This window comes from Zingiber officinale, chromosome 11A (assembly GCF_018446385.1).
Source record: "Zingiber officinale cultivar Zhangliang chromosome 11A, Zo_v1.1, whole genome shotgun sequence".
Classification (NCBI taxonomy): domain Eukaryota; kingdom Viridiplantae; phylum Streptophyta; class Magnoliopsida; order Zingiberales; family Zingiberaceae; genus Zingiber; species Zingiber officinale.
The window spans coordinates 65,868,464-65,890,622 of record NC_056006.1 but is presented as its reverse complement, the minus strand read 5'-3'; the positions used below and the strand labels follow the sequence as shown (position 1 = coordinate 65,890,622).

The 22,159-nt window shown below is 37.1% G+C and overlaps 2 protein-coding genes across 2 annotated transcripts; both read right to left on the bottom strand.

Annotated features, from left to right (window-relative positions):
* Window positions 1–8,858, bottom strand: LOC122032412 (DEAD-box ATP-dependent RNA helicase 10-like). The gene is made up of 14 exons (XM_042591701.1): window positions 8,737–8,858; window positions 8,220–8,362; window positions 7,889–8,012; window positions 7,709–7,778; window positions 7,402–7,464; window positions 6,684–6,758; window positions 5,087–5,206; window positions 4,475–4,516; window positions 4,281–4,355; window positions 1,989–2,135; window positions 1,691–1,828; window positions 627–738; window positions 470–558; window positions 1–365 (listed from the first exon to the last, which is right to left on the bottom strand). The coding sequence occupies exons 2-14, from the start codon at window positions 8,350–8,352 to the stop codon at window positions 243–245; spliced, it is 1,311 nt and encodes a 436-aa protein (XP_042447635.1). The 5' UTR covers window positions 8,353–8,362; window positions 8,737–8,858; the 3' UTR covers window positions 1–242.
* Window positions 8,859–19,981: 11,123 nt separating this feature from the next.
* On the bottom strand, window positions 19,982–21,909 carry LOC122032414 (GDSL esterase/lipase At5g37690-like). The gene is made up of 6 exons (XM_042591702.1): window positions 21,443–21,909; window positions 21,237–21,364; window positions 21,012–21,138; window positions 20,788–20,900; window positions 20,425–20,674; window positions 19,982–20,338 (listed from the first exon to the last, which is right to left on the bottom strand). The coding sequence occupies exons 1-6, from the start codon at window positions 21,684–21,686 to the stop codon at window positions 20,109–20,111; spliced, it is 1,092 nt and encodes a 363-aa protein (XP_042447636.1). The 5' UTR covers window positions 21,687–21,909; the 3' UTR covers window positions 19,982–20,108.
* Window positions 21,910–22,159: the final 250 nt, after the last annotated feature.

The following is a 22,159-nucleotide window of genomic DNA, read 5'->3' as shown; positions in this document are numbered from 1 at the left end:
TTGCCTTACAAGAACATAGTAAAAAAGACCAAAAAATAATAAGTATAACCGGTGTCCTGTACAGAAGCTAGGACCTGCAAATCATTTAAACATGAAACCTACACTGCAATTTAGCAAAATCAGATAAATAGAATGAATTCCCCTTCAAATCCATACAGAAACTTTTTTCATCTTCAGTTGATGAAATTCAACAAGTACATGCTCACGGTAAGATGACAGCCCATGTGACAGGATCTGCTTCATTATCGTCTCTTTGATTTCTTGAATGATTTCTTGGTATTTACAGCAAATCCCTCCGCTTCATTATCATCATCATCATCATCTCCTTTCTTTCTCTTCTTATTGCCATTACTTTCCTTAATTTTCTATTAATCAGAAAGATTAAGACCAATCAAATTTCCCAATCTATAACATAATGCGGGAAATAAAAGGTAAAGCAACAGTACAAAACATAAACAAACTATCATACCGCAAGAGCAATCCTCTTCGCATCTGAAGTACGTTCAAAGAACACAAGAACTTCAGCTTCCTCAGCTGGGTACTTTGGTAGCTTTTTGCCTGCAAAAAATATTATCTCAATCCTACCGTGATATTCATAGCAAAACTGTAATAGTGGTGGTACCAACCAATAAGCTGCTCTATCTGCATATACCATGCCACTTCATACTGGTTTACTAATGATATGGCCATTCCAGAACGCCCAGCACGTGCAGTTCTACCCACACGATGAACATAGTCCTGCATTAATTTAGCCAAGTAACTTAAGCCATTGATTAATATAAAATAAAAGGTAATTCCTAATGTGAAGATGAGAATTTCCCTGTTGATTGTTGCCAGTAAACACAAGGAATTATCAACAGTGGGCCAATTTCTCAAGGAGACTAAGGATAAACCATAAGAGAAGGGTACAACTAGAGAATCAAATAGGGGTCACATATAGAAGGATCAGCAAAATGAATTTATCAAATGCCTGAAATATATATAAATATATATATATATATGAGAATATCAATAATGATGCTACAGAAAGAGAAATTGAAAAAACTACTTCAACAGCATATCTCACACGATTGCATGAATGATTGAAACATCAAAGCTACAGGAAAATTTATACAGGTTAAGGTCGAGATTCAGCAGATATGTAGGCCTGTTCACGTGGGGTGCAGGCCTTGTGTAGGTCCGGACCCAAGGTGGAGAGGACATCAAGAGAGTTCACCTAAAGTCAACCTGGGTTTGGCCAAATTCCGAGCAGTGCAATCTGGTTGCAGAACCTGCTTAGCAGAGATCGTTGGAGAGGAGTTTCAAGGTAGGGTTAGTGCCTGAGGTGGGATTGTATCATCCTTTTCTCCTGTCCAGGAAGCCAGGTTATAGGCTTCGGTGTGCATGTTCAAGTGTACGATGTTGACATGTGTTATTATCTGTCCTTGCTACTATGGGCCTTAGATCCATGACGTGTATACCTAAAAGAGATCCATATGATGGGCTAACCATTTGCTCTGCTTCGCGTTTCATTTACTCCAAATCAGTTACTCCTTCACTTTGAGATTAACAATGATAATCGAGGCAACAAATATAAAGACATCAAAATGGAAAAACTTGAAAGTCACTTTTAGCAAAGACATCAAAATTTGCCTAAACCTATAAATATAAAGATTTTAGGCCATATTGAACATATGGAAAAGTCATGCACCTTCGAATTTGTTGGTATATTATAATTGATAACCATATCAACTGAAGGGATGTCAAGGCCCCTACTAGCCACATCTGTGCATATCAGGATGTTACAATCACCCGCTTTGAATCTGTTTAGAGCCCCCAACCTCTTGTCCTGTCATATTAATTTACCAGAACAGAAATTGTGAGTTTCTGCAGGAAATGTATGGTAAAGAATTCCTACGACAATTTAGTAATAATTCAAATAGCAAGCCAGGTCTGAAGGCTATGACAAGGCACTTCAAGAACTTGAAGTTTCTCAAGATTGCTTTTACCTGGCTCATTTGACCACTAATAGGGATTGCTCTCATCCCTATATTTCGAAGAAGCAGGGACAGAAGCCGGGTTGATTCACAGGTTCGAGTGAATACCATTGTTGTAAAATTCTGCTTCTCATTAAGAATGTAGACAAGATAGCAATCCTGAATTTAATAGAAACTACAAGTTAGTTGCCAGCCAAACGAAAGTAACTATCACTAGTTGAACAAATTTATTTGACATATGGATGATAATAGCCAACTAAACCAGTTGCAAATCCACATAAAAATAGATAAGATATAACAGAGAAAAACAATTCAATAAGGAAAAAAGTGGAGTACGTCCAAATAATATTTACGACTTCAAAATAACAACTAACAAACAAATACACGTGTAAATTAATTATATTTTAGCACACCCCTAAAAACGGAGCATTAGATATCTATCAGTGTCTAACCTATCAAACTAAATAGAAAAAGATCTCATTGACTCCAAAAAATAAGTACTGATCATATCCAGTTTAGAAGCACTGGTTCGACATCTGACATATACTAATGATGTGGTGCTAAAGTCAACTTCATTGGAACTTGAAACTATCATCTTCTTCATTAATTCCCCTCAAACTAAAGATAATCACAAAAATCTGAAGCTTCCAAATACAGTAAAAATGTCTAAAATATTCAAATGAGAAAAAGATTAAAAAAAAAAAAGAGCAGCCCGGTGCACGAAGCTCCCGCTATGCGGGGTCCGAGGAAGGATCCATTGTACGCAACCTTACCCTGCTTTTTGCAAGAGGCAGTTTATAGGATTCGAACCCGTGACCTTTTGGTCACAAAGCAACAACTTTACCGTTGCGCCAACTCCAGAATTAGACTTTGGAAAATTTAAGGAGAGGTAATGAGTAAAAACCTGGTGTTACTCTAAGTGAAATGTCAAAGAAGTAAATAAGATCAGTTTTGAAATCTACTTGACAAAGAGAAAGCATATACAACAAGATAAAAATAATTAATCCAGTTTTTGAAGTGTGGTGACCAATGAAGAGAATTGATGAAAATGATTGCCGACAAAATATTGGAGAAATAGGGTAAGAAAAAAAAAAGTAAAATTTTAACCATTTTACTTCAATAAAGATAAAATATTGAAAAAGAAAAAAGAGAAACATTGATTACAGAAGTGAGATTATAAATGAGAAGTAAATAACTAATTTCTTAAAATCTTGCAATCTACAAACAAAATAATTGACAAGACAATAAATTGATAATGATTAGGTAATTTGAGAAAAAGAAAGACTAAAACATCCTTGTGTTTCTTCTTTCTCTTTGTCCCTTCAATTTCCTACCAACTCTTCTTTGTCAATGTGGTCATCAACTAGGCATGGCTAAGGTTTGGTCAACATTGAGAAAGATGTTAAAAATTTGATTGCTGGGTTGAAGGTGTGGAACGCTTATGCTAGTCCTCAAGATCATGTAAAGGAAGGCTGTCAAAGATCTATAGAAGAGGCCAAAAGAAAGTGGCATCAACTTGAGGTGAACCTGAAGTAGCGCTACTGGCAGGTCTTCAAGCAGTGGGTGGGCTCATTGCAATCAATAAATGAAGGGTGTCGCACTGCGGTTTGGTGGAAGAATTCCGAGTTGCCATTGAACCCAAGGAAGAAAGTCAACCAGGGATTGTACACCTCGGGCTTACCTTCACTTGTAGCAAGTATGGTAGATTGCCAATTGCCATAATATCATTTATGTTGGTGACTAGAAGTTGTTAGTGGGGTCTGTTAGCAAAGGAGGAATGGTGATTTGCACACACTGATTTGCTTATGGCAAAAGTAGTGTCTACGCATTCTTGTACAAAAGGCAAATGAGGTTTGTGCAGTGGGTGTTAAAAGTAATACAGAAAAATTAAATAAAAATGATAATCACATCATATAGGACTTGAACTTGATATAGTCAAATGCTTTAACAAAAAAATAAGATATTCTAACAAAATTGCTTCAACGTAGTCAAATAAATGTCTTTATAACAATGGATCAGATCTTAAGTTGCAATTGCCAGCCTAGAAACTGTTACAATCTTAACAAAAATTAAACTAGAACTAAATTGTCATGAATACAAGAAGGAGATGCTTAAAAGGCATTTCCACAGAAATAATAGCTTTTAATAATATAATTCATGTATCAAAACAGCGTGAAATACCACTGCATTTAACTTAAACTATTCTCAACTACTGAATTTCTAAAAAGTGAAACTAATAAGATGTACAAGCAAACTCATACTGAATCTACAAAAAGACAGAACAATTGAGGAAAGATCTGCAACCTTATGCTTTGCAGGAATAAAGCAATACTGTTGATTAAGGGTATCCACCGTGGAATATTTGGTATCAGCTTCTATCTGTAATCAACAAACAATTGACACAAGATAGATCTGTGATGATCAGAGCAAAAGAAAACCAAGAAAATGCTAAGATATAAAAAGAGGAAAATTAGAGGCAAGATGGGTGTTAAACAGACCTTCACGGGATGCCTTAAACAAGCTCGTTGAAGTTTACTGACCTACAAAAGCAACAACACAACACCGACAGTTTGAATAATTTGTACTCTTTATATTTCAGCAAGTCTTGGGCAAAAATATTGAATACACCAACAGAACAAGATGAAAATCTTATCATGCAAAGCATGCCTTGAATACAATTCAAATATGAAGTTAGGCAATTTTATGTACTACTATAAACAAGGCAAGAGGGCAGGCAAATACGAAGATTGACTACACTTTATTTAGTTGACACAACCTATTCTTGCAATCGTGGTACATTGTTGAACCTAGGGAACTGAGATTTTCAGTTACAAAGCTAGTAGCCTATTGTGTGATATGTTCATGTTCCTCATAATCTAAATATACAAAAGTGCAGCAACAAGAGAAGATGCATACAGGACTTGATTGAAATAACCACATTCACACAGTCTTCTCATAATGGAAGATTGTGTTTTTCTAGTTATTAGCCAAGTCTACCCATCGCTTTTACCACATACATATTAACATCAGCAAAGCAATTCAGAAATATTGAAACCCCAAGAGATAGCAAAACACAATCAATATGCAGAATATAAGAAACTTCTACCAACCTTTTTGGTCATCGTAGCTGAAAATAGAAATGTATTCCTTTCAGAAGGAATAACCTTCAAGATATCATCAATAGCTTTCTCAAATTCCAAGTTGAGTAACCTATCAGCCTCATCAAGGACCTTGACAGAAAAACAAGCAATTCAAATCAATTAGAAAGTAAAAAACATAATGTACCTTATTCAATATTAAGAATCATGTTATGGGACTTGATCAAAATGAATATCCATGTAAAACAAAAAGGAAAGAAGATACCTCTGATGCACTAGAATGCAACTTCTAGAAAATCAATTTGTACTTAATTTAAGTGATTTTGTGATATATTTGAACTTAATTCCATTTTTTAAAAAATATCTATTTATCAGACAATTATTGAATTCCTTCTTTAACTTCTGGTAGAATCGTTAACATTGTTTCAGATACTTGCCATCTTTAGAATTTAAAAAATTCATGAAAATCAAGATTTTTTAGTTTACTTTGATTTTACTTTGGTTAAAGAATACTAACACTTCAGTGGTTTAAAATTTCATTTTGTGCCTGAAAAAAGACGAAATTTAATGTTTCACCCGTCACCCGGCATAGCGGGCAGCTGTGGGGTTGCGGCGAACTTTGAGGAGTCACGACAGGTACAACCGCGGGCATGAAAATCGTAGCAGAGACGCTCGGGGGAACACGAGTGGGATGCAACAAAAAGGATAAATAATTAAACTTAGGTTAATAATTTTAATCAACTCCTAACTATAAATATAAATAAAATAATCCAAACAGGCTTAATCAAATCCTAATAAAATCATCTCATTATATATATATATATGTGCAGGTGCCACGATCTTGTAATTTTTTAAAAAAATATATTTTATATTTACTTTTTGTATTTAAATTTTTAGATTAAATTTTTTATTTTTAATTAATATATTTTATATTTAAAAAATACCCCACCTAGTGGGAAAATGCTTCGTTGTTGTTGTATTTTATATTTAAAAAATACCGAAATCATATCAACATGGCTTAATACGGTACCAAAATCGTAACATTCCGTTCATAAATCGAAACTCTGATACAGGTTGAGATTTAAAATCATGATTAATTAGGTATGTCTTGAATTAAATTATATGTAGAAACTACCAACAATTTGCAAGGTATATGACTAATTTGCTAATTGAAAATACAGTTTTCTTCAACCAATTGAAAAATAAAAAACAATTATAACTAACTAAGAAGTCATTTCCCTGACCAAGTAAGTCTACAACCAGCTGGAGAGAGATCATTCTTCCATTATTCCTCTAGATGAATAAACAAAGACGTATTTTGAACAGCCATCCTTAACTCATCCTCTCAAAACTAGATGGAGAACTAATTAAAAATATTCAAGATAGAAACTTATCCATCCTGTTATGTATATCTATTTAAGGAAACAATTAAAAGATTTATTCCTTTTTTGTTCCTCCTCTATTCTCTCATCTTTCTAAGCCATCCATTTTTTCATTTCACCCAGGAAATGGGATAACAAATTAAAACAGTGGATTTCAAAATGAATATTAAACAGTAAGCATTTTGCAAAAACAAATTGTAAATGCCATAATGTGGCAGAGTTCATACCAGATACTTTATTGTGCGAAGGCTAAAACCTTTTGTATTGGTCAAATGATCCAAGAGACGCCCTGGTGTGCCCACCTATGAGAAATAACATCAGCAAGACAACTAAAGTGGTGTTTAAGACACATACTGCAATTATAGAGAAGATCTAATGGTTCATTATAAAAGGCCAAAAGTGGTCATTTTTTTCTATGTTGAAACTTTAATAAAGGTACCATTCTGAACATACTCCATAAAGTCAACTTCCTAATCACGAACTATGGAACATGACAAAAATTCATCGATGCACAATATCCAATACTATAGAAGGGAGATCTGAATTACAAATGTGTCAAAGAATTAATTATTTCCAATAAATCCTGAGGGATATTCTCAAGTATAGAAAAACCTTGAATGGAACATTCTCTTTGACTGTGAAACATTTAAAATTCATTAAATCAAAAGGTTTAGTCTAGCACTCAATAGAGGAACTTCTCTCAAAGAAATACAATTACAAAGTTTACATCCATATTCTTTAAGAATAATTTCTGTGAGCAAAGATAAATTGAATGGTTTCTAAAACTTTGGCCCCAAATCCTGTACAATTGAAAAAGTATGACAGCATTCATGTCTAACTGATTTTTATCTAGAAGGCATATACTTAAGCCTTTCAGATGGGAAATCCATGTTCACATTCTACAAAGAGCCAACAAACAACACGATGATGATCACTACTACATACCACAATATGTGGGCGCTTTCCAAGAGAAATTGCTTGTTGTGTCATGTCAACACCTCCCACTAACTGAAAAAATAAAGAAGACAGTTCATACAGAAAGCAAAATTGAAAAGAAAATATATTGATCTCTAATGCAATTACTAAGAGCATCTTCACTAAGCTTCTTTTTCAAGGATTTTGATTGAACAGTCATACAATCTGATTGGTTTGTCATATCTCCATTACCAACTAAACCATAACTAATTTATGCAGTGAGAAAACTGTGCACAAAAGCATTCCCTACACTGCACAAAGTCAGAAAGGTGCTAACCACAGTGCATTTCACTCCAATGACAGATCCTAAAGCTTCAAATTGTTCAGAAATCTGAATTGCCAATTCCCTTGAGAGGAAAAAAAAGGGAGAAAAAAATAAGAGGGAAAATCAAGTCAAAATTTGTAATACAAACTAAGAACCATCATTAAGAATTCCTGGAGAAAATCAAAATAAAACCTAGTAGGTGAAAGTACACAAGCAAATAATCTTTGTGGAGTGTCCAACAAAGCTTGAAGAATTGGCAATGCAAAAGCTCCTGTCTTGCCAGACCCTGTTTGTGCCAATCCAATAACATCTTTGCCTACACCAATAGCAAGAACAAAGTTTTTCCCCGTAAAACTCCACTTTGAGTAACCAAAGTCAACTTGCAATACACATCATAACAAGCAAAGGAATCAATTAGCAAACTTTCAAATCAAGCTACCAAATTAATTTTATCCAAAACCAATTAACAATTTGAAATGATAAGGACAAATAAACAAAAAAATGAGAAGGGAAGAGAATGAACCTTCAAGAGCAAAGGGAATTGCCTCAATTTGGATCTTTGTAGGGGCTTTCCACCCCAAAATCTCACAAGCTTCCACCAACTCTTCCTTCAAACCAAGAGTTTTGAAGGTCTGCGGAGACCCATCTTCCTCCATCTCTGAAAACCTGAACAAGACCATGCATGTTGTGAACATAAACTTAGAAGAAATAAGCTAAACGATGACAATATATGTCCTGACTCTTGAATGTACATGTTATAAACATCAAACATGTAGGCATCCAACATCTTAAATGCACAAATATACGAACATAACAACCAAAGAGAAGGGCCACATTTTGACAACCAACACAGGTAAATACGCTACGCCTTCCAAAACCCAAGACCTTAGGATCCCACCCAAGGGCCTTCTTGTTGTTCACTCAAATAGGTACACAGAAGGCGCGAAGATAAAAGGATATTTAAATCAAAAGGAGCGTTCTAAAATCAAAGAAAGAAGAGAGTGATCAGCGAGTGATAATGACGCAAGGAATGATTATACCTTGTTCGAACTGAGGATGAACGGAGAATTAGAGTTTCCCGGTGTGAATAGAGGAATAGGAAGCGTTTTCGGCGGCGCTGAATAGAGAAGAAAGGTTTTCCGGTTATGTGCGTGGGCTTGAGGAAGGCTATGGAAAAAAAACTAAGAAAAGTAAAAAAAAAAATGATATAAATAAAATTTTAAAAAAATAACGAAACTTAAAATTAAAATAATTAAGATTTCATAATATAATTATTGATAAAAAATTGACTTCTGAATTATTTTTTATTATTATAATTATCTATTAAATTTTTATCAATAATCTTAATAAACTATTTCATAGAATTTTAAAAAATTAAAGATTCAAATAGTCAAAATTTTAAAAAATATATATCGATGTAATAAATTTTAAATAATTTTTTAAAGATTTTACTGATTAAATTAAATATAAATATTCATAATTATTATTGAAATAATAGTTTGTATTTATTAAAATTACTGATCAATTATTTTTATTGATAATTTTATTAAATTTTATCACTTATTTTATTTAAAATAAAATTAACATGGTGACAAAATTTTACCAGAAAAAAAACCATAAAAAATTGTAGATGTTATTTTTATTTTTTTAAAATCAAAATTAGTATAATTATTAGTTATATTTTAAGAGAGAAAAAGAATGAAAAAAAAAATCAGGTCCAATTTTTTAAAAATTTCCACATGGTAAATTAATATAATTACTTATAAAATAAAATAATGTTAATGAGATTTAATTTATTAAAATTATCAATTAAAAATTTTATGATATCTTTATTAAACTTTATTAGTAATTTAAAAAAAATAATATGTTAAATTTCAGACATAATTTATTTAAAGAATAATATATTTAATTAATAAATATTTTTAACTAACTAAATAAAGTTAAATTTGACTAAAATATTATAAAATACTAATTAAATTTGATAAGATAAAATAAAAATTACTATTAAAATTATAGACAAATTAAATTAACGGGTAAATAACATACGTGTCAATTCCAAAAACAAAATAGAAGAATTAGGCAATTAAATTCATAACTCTTTCTATCCCCACATGTCATACGTGTTGACAGGAAATTATGTCGATGAGAGTATTCTGATGTTCTTTTATCCCCGCATGTCAATTCCGGTGCTACTGTTAGATATAGAGGTGAGTCTATTGTAAGTTGGGCAATATGAAGTTAACTCATTTACGGAATCTAACTTACGATTATTGAATTTTAGATTATTAGACATGGATTTAATATATAAAATTTTTAAATCCAATCTGTTATCATTTATAGATTATTAATAATAGAACGGAGTAACTATATATGGGAGAGGTCTCTAAGGGGTTAGGGTATCTTGATATCTTCCTTCGATCCCAATTAATGAAGGTTCGTGGTGTCATCATCCTAATTTTCTTGGAAGATCTTTCTCTCGCTTCTGATTCATCTTCTTCAATAGGAATCACTTAGACTCTAAAAGACAATAATCATGACCCTTCAATCATATTCCTTGTCATTGGTTTATGCTTTCATGATGTCACGTTATGTTAATCGATTAAACAAGATTCATGCTTACTGTTATATTTCCCATGTCAAGTTCTTATGCAGTTGTTCTGCCTCCTTGAGCTTGATTGTTCATGTATGAGAAGTTGGGGTGATTTCTCCAACCAAGGTTGTATGTGTTGGTGTGGTTAACACTAACGATCTAACTCAAGTTTTGATAAATGACAAAGAAGGTTAAGTTAAATTTGTTGTGATCTAATACTTTAACTGAGTGTGTAGGAGAAATCTAGCTAGGTCAATGGGTCGACCAGATAGCTAGTACGAAATCCAGATAGGTCAACAGGCTGATCAGATATCTGGCACGAAGCCCAGCTAGGTTGATGGGTGACCGGATAGCTGGCACAAAGCCCAGCTAGGTCGACGGGCTGACCGGATAGCCGGCACGAAGTCTAGATAGGTCGACGGGCTGACCGGATGTTTGATAGGTAAATTATGGTAAGTCATTGGAGGGGAGTGACTTGGTGAGGATGCATTCCCCGTTCGAGAGAACAGTAGGCGTCGATCCAACTTAGAACCATTTCGGAAATCTAAGTTGAAATCGTGACTAGATTCTGGTCTTAATGAGACAGAATCTAATTACTACTCTATTTGAATATAATTATACTAACACTTTGTTTTGCAGGGTAGTATAACTTTTATTTTGCCTCGGACTAACATTTTCTTGCAAAAAACGAGTTCCTGAAAAATGGTGATCCAGGCTCTCGGAGTTGGTCTGGGCGTCCGGAACTGGTCCGGGCGCCCAAAAGGCAAATAAAGTCTATCTCGTCGCAAATGTGGAGCGCGCTGATTGGCCGGGCCGACGTCACGGTCCGGGTGCCCGGGGCACTCCTATAAAAGGAGTCTTCCTCTAGAGCTACGGACTATAGGACCGTTGCGGTCGGCTAGAAGGGGGGTGAGGAATAGCCTTGTAAAACAAAAACAAAAACACTCTTCTCGAACTCTTAAACTAACACTTGTAAATTAAAGTAAGCAGAAAGTAAATCAGAAAAACGAGGCACACCAGGATTGACTTGGTTACAACCGGGGAGGTTGTTAATCCAAGGAAGATGATCGTACTTAAAGAAACTCCTTCAGGCGGAGAAGCCTCGTACAACGATGAAGTACAAAAGAAATAAGCTAAACTACAACTGAGAGAGCACAAGTGTTGGAATTATAATTTCTAAGTTGTTTTAAGCTTCTGGACCAAGGCTATATTTATAGCCTTGGCGGGGGGTGCCTAGAAGGGTTCCGGGCGCCCTGGGGGGATAAAACTTTATCTCCCAACGTTTAGATCGCGTAAAAGGCGATCTAGTCAAATATTGACTTCCGGGCGCCCGAAGTGGTTCCGAGCGCCCGGACGTCCGGGCGCCCGGAATGAATTTGGGCACTCGGACCCCTAAGTCAACTCCGTTGACTTTTGGTCTGGGCCCTCTGCTCCGATTCAGCTTGCCTCGGTCTGGGTCCTTTTGCTCTAGCTTCGCTCGCTTGGGTGATCTCGACCATCCGGAAAAGGGCTCATCCGAACCCAACTTCCGGTCTTCTCGAGTGGGCTTCCGCTCCGGCTTCTCGTCCCTCGGAATCGCCGTATGTTTCCTTCTCGTCTGCCGGCATACTCATCCGCAGTCTTCGTCCCTCGGACGCACCGTATGTCGTCCTTCTCGCTAGCTGCGTCTCTTGCTCCTCGAGCAGTCTTCCGCTCCGGCTTTCATCCCTCGGAACCACCGCACGCTTCCTTCTCGTCCGCCGGTGTACTCTTTCGCAGCGCCTCGTCCATCGGACACACCGCGTGTCGTCCTTCTCGCTAGCTGCGTCTTCCACTCGACTACCTGTGCTCCTAAGCTCCTGCACACTTAGACACAAGGTTAGAAACACACAGGACCTAACTTAACTTGTTGATCACACCAAAACAACCTTCAGGTTCCAACAATCTCTCCCTTTTTGGTGTGAGCAACCCAAGTTAAGCAAGGGTAAAAATAGACATAAAATAAACTTAACTAAATTTTGCAATTAAGTGCAAAAATAAAACAAGTAAAAATTTTGGTCCGCCTCCCCCTAGACTTATACTTTTCCTTCTCCCCCTTTGATCACATAAAAATGGGGTTCTAAGAAAAAAAATCTAAGGGTAAAAAAACTTAGAAAATTTTGAGATCCTTAAAAATTTTGCAATAATTTTACATAAACAGTCTCTGAAAAAAATTTGAAGTGAAAAATTCTAACTTAGACAGCTTTGTAAAAATATTTTTTGAAAATTTTTCAAAAAAATATTTAAGCAAAAATTTTTAACTTTTAACTTAGGCAAAAAAATATCTTCTGAAAATTCTTCTAAGTATAAAAGAGAATTTTGCTAAGAAGAAAAAAAATACTCAAAAAAAAATTATTTATTTATTTATTTTAAAAAAAAGTATTTTCAAGAAAAATAATTTTTTAAGTCTTTGTAAAAATATTTTTGAAAAAAATCCTAACTTAAGATTTTTCAAAAAAACCTTACAAAGAAAATTTTCTATTTTTCTAAGTATAAAACTATTTGAAAAAAAATGTTTGAAAAACTTTAAAAGAATTAATTAATTCTAATTTTAATGCTTTGACAGAAAGTTAATTAAACATTTATTTCAATATTTTGGCTTCCAGGTCGTGGCGAGACACTAGATCTTCTTGGTTATTGGAGCAACAACCACTTCCTTAGACAAAGCCTCATAGAGAATTTCAATGTTTAATTTTCTCGCCCAAAAAGCTCTAATTCTAATCGATAGTTTAATTTAAACAGGACTTAGGAACGCAATATAGGTTTCAACTTACTAGATTGATTAAAAATTTCTTAGGGACATATTTTCTAGAGATATTCCTAATTTGTCCCTGGTGATATATATAATACCAATTCAAATTTTTAAATTTTCTAAAATTAGATGAGCATGTATGATTTTTCAAATTATCTATTTGAATTTTCATATCTTTATTTTCTGATTTCAATTTCTCATTTTCTAATTTTGATTTGTCTAGTTCTTCTAAGGGACATGACTTAGATAGAATTGCTTTTAAATTTTTATTTTTATTTTCTAATTTGCAGCAATCTTAAGTTTAATGAACTTAAACGTTTTATCGGGAGGAAGAGATCGTACCTGACTTACCTTGTCGATCTCGTTGTCCATTTCTCCCCCTGAACTGCTGCTTCTTCCGATGTGGCTCCCCCTTCATCGATGCTTTCGATGCTCATTTCGGAAGAGTTTGACTCGCAGTCGTTGTCTTGATGACTTGCCATTAGAGTAAGTCCGGAGAATGTCTTGACTTCCGACTCCGACGACGTATCGTCCCACGTCACCTTTAGGGCCTTTCGCTTTTGGATGGGCTTCTTACCCTTCTCCTTGTCCTTGTTCTTCATCTTGGGGCAGTTGTCCTTGGCGTGCCCTTCTTCGTCGCAGTGGTAGCAGTGGATCGTCCTTTTCTTTTTCCCCTGCGGATGGTTAGTAGATCTAGATTTACAAAGTTTCTTGAATCTTCTTACCATCATTACCATTTCTTCGTCGTCGAGAGAAGATTCCGACTCAGGTTTGTCTCTCGAAGTTTTGAGGGCGACGTTGTTCTTGGGCTCCTTCGAACTTGCACATCTTGATTCGTGCACTTCAAAAGTAGAGAAAAATTCTTCTAATGAAATTTTTTCTAAATATTTTGAAATGTAAAAGGCATCTACTAGTGATGTCCATTTTGAATTTCTCGGAAACGAATTTAATGCATACCTTAGCGAATCTCAGTTACTTACCTTTTCTCCGAGATTCGACAGTCTGGTGATGATCTCTTTGATTCTTGAGTGCAAATGCGCGACTGTCTCGTCTTCCCCAAGTCGCAAGCTGGTGAGCTGATTGCGAAGCAAATCTCGTCTGGCTAGCTTGGCTTCGGAAGTTCCTTCATGCAGCTCGAGGAATTTCTCCCAAAGTTCCTTCGTGGAGTTGTAGTTGCCGATTCGATTGACTTTTTGTGGCGGAAGAACGCTTAACAGATGATATTCTGCTTTGCCGTTTGCCACGTAGTCAGCCTGCTCCTTTTTTGTCCATTGATGTATTTCCTTGTCCTCTGGAGCTTCAAATCCAAGTTTCATTGTTAAAACTAATTCAAACTCTGTTGTGAAAAATATCTGCATCAGTTTCTTCCAGGTGGCGAAATCCCCTTCGTATTTCGGCGGGTGAATGCTTGGTCCGGTCATCTCGTTGCTTCGTTCAGCAGTTAGTCCTCCTGAAGCGCCTTGGCTCTGATACCACTTTGTAGGACCGTTGCGACCGGCTAGAAGGGGGGTGATGAATAGCCCTGTAAAACAAAAACAAAAACACCCTTCTCGAACTCTTAAACTAACACTTGTAAATTAAAGTAAGCAGAAAGTAAATCAGAAAAATGAGGCCCACCGGGATTGACTTGGTTACAACCGGGGAGGTTGTTAATCCAAGGAAGATGATCATACTTAAAGAAACTCCTTCAGGCGGAGAAACCTCGTACAACGATGAAGCACAAAAGAAAGAAGCTAAACTACAACTGAGAGAGCACAAGTGTTGGAATTACAATTTCTGAGTTGTTTTAAGCTTCTGGACCAAGGCTATATTTATAGCCTTGGTCGAGGTGCCTAGAAGGGTTACAGGCACCCTGGGGGGATAAAACTTTATCCCTCAACGTTTAGATCGCGTAAAAGGCGATCCATACAAATATTGACTTCCGGGCGCCCGGAACCAGCGCCCGGAGTGGTTCCGAGCGCCCGGACGTCCGGGCACCCGGAATGAATCTGGGCGCCCGGACCCCTAAGTCAACTCCAATTGAATTTTGGTTCGGGCCCTCTGCTCCGGTTCAGCTTGCCTCGGTCCGGGTCCTTCTGCTCTGGCTTCGCTCGCTTGGGTGATCTCGACCATCCGGAAAAGGGCTCACCCGAACCCAACTTACAATCTTCTCGAGTGGGCTTCCGCTTCGGCTTCTCGTCCCTCGGAATCGCTGCATGTTTTCTTCTCGTCTGCCGGCATACTCATCCGCAGTCTTCGTCCCTCGGATGCACCGCATGTCGTCCTTCTCACTAGCTGCGTCTCTTGCTCCTCGAGCAGTCTTCCGCTTCGGCTTTCGTCTCTTCCGCAGCGCCTCGTCCCTCGGACACACCGCGTGCCATCCTTTTCGCTAGCTGTGTCTTCCACTCGACTACCTGTGCTCCTAAGCTTCTGTACACTTAGACACAAGGTTAGAAACACACAAGACCTAACTTAACTTGTTGATCTCACCAAAACAACCTTGGGGTTCTAACACGGACAACAATTTCTTCTATGACTGCTCTATTGCGCTTTGCTTCTGTGACGCTGCGAAGCCTCTCCAACAACCTACGACTTGATTTTCTTTTCAATTGTTGTCAGTATTCTTTTCACAATTCTTGTACTTATTCTGTAATTGTTTTTTGTGAACTATTAGTGATTGTTCACTGAAAGCACTCTCACGTGTGGGTCTTAGAGTAGGAGTCGACGAAACCTCCGAACCAAGTAAAATTGGTTTGTGTTAGCATTGCACCTTTTTTCGCTGCATACTCAATTTAGTAATGATTTTTTTTTTACGATCGCTATTCCCCCCCCCCCCCCCCCCCTCCTCTAGAGAACTCTGCAATGTAACAAGTGGTATCAGAGCAGGTGCCACTCTGATTTGGTGCAACCACCAATCAGGAAAGGGGGTGAAAGTTTTTTATTTTTTTCGGCTTTAAGTTTTTTTCGATATAATCCAAACTGGTATTATTACCTTTTTGGAAACATTTTCTTCGTAGCAAATTAAATTGAACTGGTGCAACACCATTTTAGTCGTAATATTTTTCTTTCTCCCACACTACTAATCCAAGACCAAATCTTGGGACCCTCTCTCTTTTTCTCTTTTTGTGTGCAGGATTCATGACCCAGACCAAGGGTTACAACACTGTCTGACCTCCCCTATTAAGTGGTGATGACTTCCCATACTGGAAGAAACGAATGGAAGTCTACTTGAAGACCGACTTCGACCAGTGGTTTAGCGTCACCAGAGGCTACAAGGCGTCTGTCGACAACTCCAGAAACCCAATAGACCCGGAACATTGGAATTCGAAAATAAAGAAGAAAGCCCAGATCGACTTCAAGGTGCTCAACACACTACAATGCGGGCTAACAAAGGAGGAGTTGAATCAAGTGTGCCCACACAAAAATGCGAAGGAACTGTGGGACAAGCTCATCGAACTGCATGAAAGAATTAGCGACGCAAAGGTAACCAAACGAGATCTTTATTTAAATAAATTGTTTAATATTAAGATACAGGAAGGAGAATCCGCGAGTCAACTCCACACAAGGATCAAAGATATCCTCAACGGGTTTCATACCATCGACCACCAAATAGAGAACACGATTTAATAAGGTACGCCCTAAACGTGTTTCCTCGAAATGCATTGTGGGCATCCATCGTGGATGCCTACAAGATTTCGAAGAATCTTTCAAAGTTAAAATTAGACGAACTGTTTTGTGAACTTGAGCTACATGAACAAACTAACGCTAGAACCGAGAAAGGTGTTGCTCTTTTTGTAGGTTCCTCTAAGGAAAAGTCAAGAACCGGTCCTGAATCTGAAGGTGAGTCAGACCAAGACTCAGAAGACGAAGAACACCTGGTGAACTTGGTAAGGAAAATGTTCACCAGGAAAAAGAAAAACTTTAGCAGAAAAGACCTACAGAAAATCAACTCCACTACTGAACTAAAGAATGTGACCTGCTTCAGATGCAACAAGAAGGGTCACTACAAGAACGTAACGAGTGCCCAAAGCTGAAGAACGACAAAACCAAAATAACTAAGAAGAAGACACTCAAAGCAATGTGGGACAAATCGTCTTAAGAGGAATTGGAAGCCAAAGAGCAGAAGCACCAGAGCTACCTTGTGCTGATGGTCGCGAATCAGAATCGGAGGACGAATCAGAAAACGAGTCTAAACCCGAATCGAGCCACGAGTTCGTACTCGTTTTCGAAGGTTCCGAGGAGGTAAATTTTAATTTAAGCAAATAGTTTTTTAAAGAAATTGCATGTGTAAATAGAAAATTAATTGAATAAGAAAATCAAAATAAATTGCTCCTTGAAGGAAACCAACAACTCAAGGAACAAATTGAAAAATCAAATCTAAATCAAGTCGTAAAACTTGAGGAGGAAAATTCAACACTAAAAATTGAAATTGACAAACTTAAAGGGTTATTAGAAAAGTTTACAACTAGATCTAAAAATTTGGACCTAATATTAAATAATAAAAAAGGAGTATACAACAAATCTGGAATTGGATACAAGTCTAGCTCAACAAATAAATCATTTATTTCACTTGTATCTCAAAATAAAAAACAAACCAAAGCTTGGGTTCCAAAAGCGTGTCTAACCACGCAAGTAGGAATTAATCAATATTATATACCTAAAAATAAAATATATCCAATTCAGAATTCTAACTATAAAATTAAATCAACTAAACCAAAATCAAATAATAGAAATAACCATAAAACCAACTTAAATCAAGATTATAATCAAGTATATTATAATTATAAAAGTAATTGACATAAACCCAAAACTAAAACCTAAATCCAGATCAATAATTCAGGCGAGGCTCCAAATTAGTTGGCACCTCCAAAAATAACCTACCCGGCAGAGTAATTAGGATTAGCTTAAAAAGGGACTAAATTTAACTTGACCTATGGTACTGGTGAAGTTTGGATGATAGTAGGTTAGGGAAGTTCAGTCTATGCATGTCTAGGAAGATATGACTTCGACTTGGTGCATTTGGCTGAATGAAACTAACTGAAGCTACCTCCTACAGATCCTAACCAGTTAGACCAAGGTTTTATTCAGCCATAAATCAACTGGTGCACTTGGCTCGACCACTCTAAGATCAAGTCTACCTATATTTGATATTACCCCCATCCCTACATGCATACAATCTCTCAAAACTCAACTCACTTAAAGTTTTACCTTAGCATTGATGATCTCTTCCTTTAACCCCACATCCTTCGAATGAATCCAAGTCCATGGCTCCTCTCTATGCCATCTTTCATGCCTTTGCCTTTAAAGTCTGCATCCCTCGACTACATTATAATGCTCCTCGTCCTGTGATTCCTTGGATGCTCCACATCATCCTTTATTGATCTCACGAGCCTAATGCCATAGGATGTCCAAACCAACTGAGTCACATCAAATCATCTCCATGTTTATTCACCAAGTCCTAACAAAACTCCAAACTTAATTTAAACTCTTTACCCATGCATCAAAAGCTATGGCCACATAGGAGCACTTGAGGCATGATTATGCCAACAATTTTTTTCTTTTGTGATATGTGGCGATATTTTTTTAAATGAAATTTTGAAACTTAAGTTGGACTCCTCCTACACCTATGCTCCATCTAGTTGAAATTTTTTAAAACTCAATTTCTTCAAACTTGTCATCAAAGTGAGAGATATCATTAAGTTTCTAACTTAAACCTTATCCTTTCTCTTCTTCTGGCACCATCAAAAAGATTGCCACCACAATGAGCCTAAATAGTCATAATGGGTATTAAACCAATATTCCAAACCTTATCCTAAGTTTGAATGAAAATATTTTAATCAAATTCAAAACCAAATCTAAAAAAACCATTGAGCATATGTTTAGCAGAGTATTAGTCAACTAGCAATTGACCAATTTTACAAAGAGCAAGACAATTTTTCATGTTGTACGTGGCTTTACAAACTTACATCATCAGCAGTTCTGTAGTGGTTTTTAGTTAATTAGATTGGTGGTAAATGTGTGCAGCCAGCTGTACCTCAAGCTCGGAAGGCATCATCGGGCACGGTTCCTTGAATTCTTAAAAAGTCAATTTGTTTTTAGTTGATGAACCAATAGAGTCCTAATGTTTGATATAGTAAACTAGTGTCAATCAAGTAACCTTGTGCTTTATATTGCATATGCTGGTCTACTGGGTGAATAATGCCATGCCTTGTACTGGTATCAAGAAAATGCCAGAGTTGAGCGACGAATTTGAGACTGCTAATGCACTATGCACGTCTTCACCATCACTTGATGCCAATCATTCCAGTAATCTAGCTGACTCATCTGGATTCGGGAACCCAGAAACAACAAACACTGATAGTGGGTGGGGAGTCCCCAGGCAGCAAGTTAGAGATGTGAATAATCCTGTGGACCAGGAGGCTCCTTCCTGGAACTACTGCAACAGCCTTAAGGTTGGAGAATGCCCTTAATTTATTGGATCGGTGAAATTTTCGAATGTTTTGTCGACGAGGCTTTAAATTGGAGCTCTTCGATTGTGAGGGAGACAAGTCGATCTTCGGTAACACTACGAGGCTCCTACCGGTGAAAAACTAGCCAATTTTGGTATGTTTTGGTGGCAGCCATTATGTTCTTGCTTCCCAATTAGTCACACCACTCATGCCATTTAGCTAATCGTGAAATTGCAAAATGATTCGTTCTGGAATAGTTTTTCACATCGACAAAATGTGTCATGCAACGAAGTGCGGTTCAGTTGAATCTGTAATGGAATAGTGCCAATCTTGTAACGAAGTGCGGTTCGTCTCAATAGTTGAGACCGCTGTGTTCATGCGACTTTCTTATTATTGGCTTGATTTTTGTGTTGTCGTCGTCGATGTGGCTTTGCCGTGGGTTTGGATTCTGGCCACATTGAAGTCAACAATAAACATAATGTTTATGAATACTGGACTAGCGGTATTGAAAAACAGCAGGACGAGACAGTATCATTGACTACTAAATGGATGGCACTACAGAGTGTAAAATTTTGTATATCAAAGTGATTCCTGTCCATGAGAACTTTTAATGTTCCATAACCATCAACGGGGGGAGGGGGACGGAGCGATGTTCCGAAGTGCAGGATGAACTTGTCCGACATCTGGATCATCAAAGATTTGATTAGCAATCACAGCATTTGCAGCATCTGTTGGGTGATAAGCATCCCAAAACACATAATCTTTTCGATTGCTGCAGAGTTGGGAATTGGGTAAGCAAAGTCCACCAATAGTCGAGTCCACATTGCAACATGAAGTGTGAGAAATTTTAAACCCTACACATCAGAAAACCAAGTGACGAGAGTATCAGCTGTATCATACTATTGTAGATAAATTAAGGTAGATTTAAAACTTGTTCTACCATAAACTTGTGGGTTATTAATGAGATCCAAAACTATGTTGTAACAGTCTGCAAAAGCCATTTGAGCAGCAGGAAGATTGGAGTTGAGCCCGGCAATTAGATTCTTCACCCTCGAATTGAATTGCCTCACATAGTCATTCACGTAGCCCAAGCATCCACCATCCATTGACTTCACCCGCTGAGATGGAATGCAACCCATTGGCGAAAGCCCATGGAAGACCACCTTCCTTGCTCCGAGCTTGTGCAGCCTCTGTAATCAATAATTAGAGATTAGACTCCAGAGTCATTAGTTCAAATGCAATGTACACTACAAGAAGTTATTTCTAACTCACTTTGTTCTACTGCTTTAAATCAAAAACATACCGTTAGTTGGGTTTCTAATGTGTTAATCAAGAGATCTTCGAACTCAGTGATAGTATACTTTTTCGCATCGTCTAAGCCAGATTGCAAGAAGTTGTTAATGTAATCATTGCTTCCTGAGATATTTCACATACCAATCATCTTCATCTTCAGAAATAATATTGTGGACAAATTATCTAGTGTACAGTTCATAAAGCTGGAAGAATTAAGTGAAGCCATGTGCATACCAAGGCCGACGAGAAAGAGTGCCTCGTTGCATAGTTTTTCAGAAGCCCTTTTCCCTATTTTAAGAGTTATCACATCCTTGGTCTTCTGAAAATAGCTAATCTGGTCGTCAAAAGATAGTTTCTGAACCTGCAATGTTAAGCATACAAGTTTATGGCAGTAGGCATGAATTAACCAACAAGACAGCGTTGAGGAAGCAGAATTAAACTATGAGATAGGAAAATTACAAAGTAAGTTCCAGTTTCATTCAGTATTCCTGCTCCTCCAGAAGCATAGTTGACTCCATGAAGGATTGCATCATCATTTATGGACACTGACATAAATGGTGGGGGAGATGGGACCCCCAGCTTAGCAGCTGCACTCTCCAACACGACACAACAAATTAGCTTACTGATTGCTGCTGTAACAGATGCAAGTCAATTTGCTAACTCACCTACGATGTCTCCTATTGTTCTTCCATTGGTGAATCTTCCTGTTGGAAGACCACTGAAATAATCAATCCCGTACCAGGGGAAGTCCGACCTAGCAAGGGAGTATGGAAAATGGTTGTTGTTGCCAGCATCCGAGAGTGAATCGCCAAACACAAAGATGACAGGTTTAGTGGCGGCAGGAGCGATGGTTGGGATTTGAGCCAAGAGAAGAAGAGAAATGGCGAATGAAAACAAGAGAGCTGCCATGTTATCTTAAGCTTTGAGGAATGTGATGGTACTGAAGCTCGTATTGGTGTTGGAGATTTATACTGAGGTGGTGGATGGTGGAATGCAATGGGGGAAGTCTTGGCCATGTCTCTAAGATTAGGTTTTCTTCCTCAGCTCGCTCATCCATTGCCTTGGTGAACAGGTTTGACTGAGCATGTAGCGTTCTATACACAAGAGATGGAGGTAGAAATGCGAGAGATTATCCACAGTGGAGATTTGGGTGGTAGGTGAGTTGGTTGTGGATTTCAGAAGAGAAGAATAGTTTATTGCTGTATTTCGAGTGTGCTAGAATTTAGCAACAAAGAAAACTGAGAATTGATCGCCAAAATGAACAAATTGAGGAGCTTGAAGAAGAGTTAGGAAAGAAACTGCTTTGTGGCTTCTGCCACTGAATCTATAGGATTACCATATATTATTTCTTCACCAAAACTAAAAGCAAAAGGAAGGAAGCT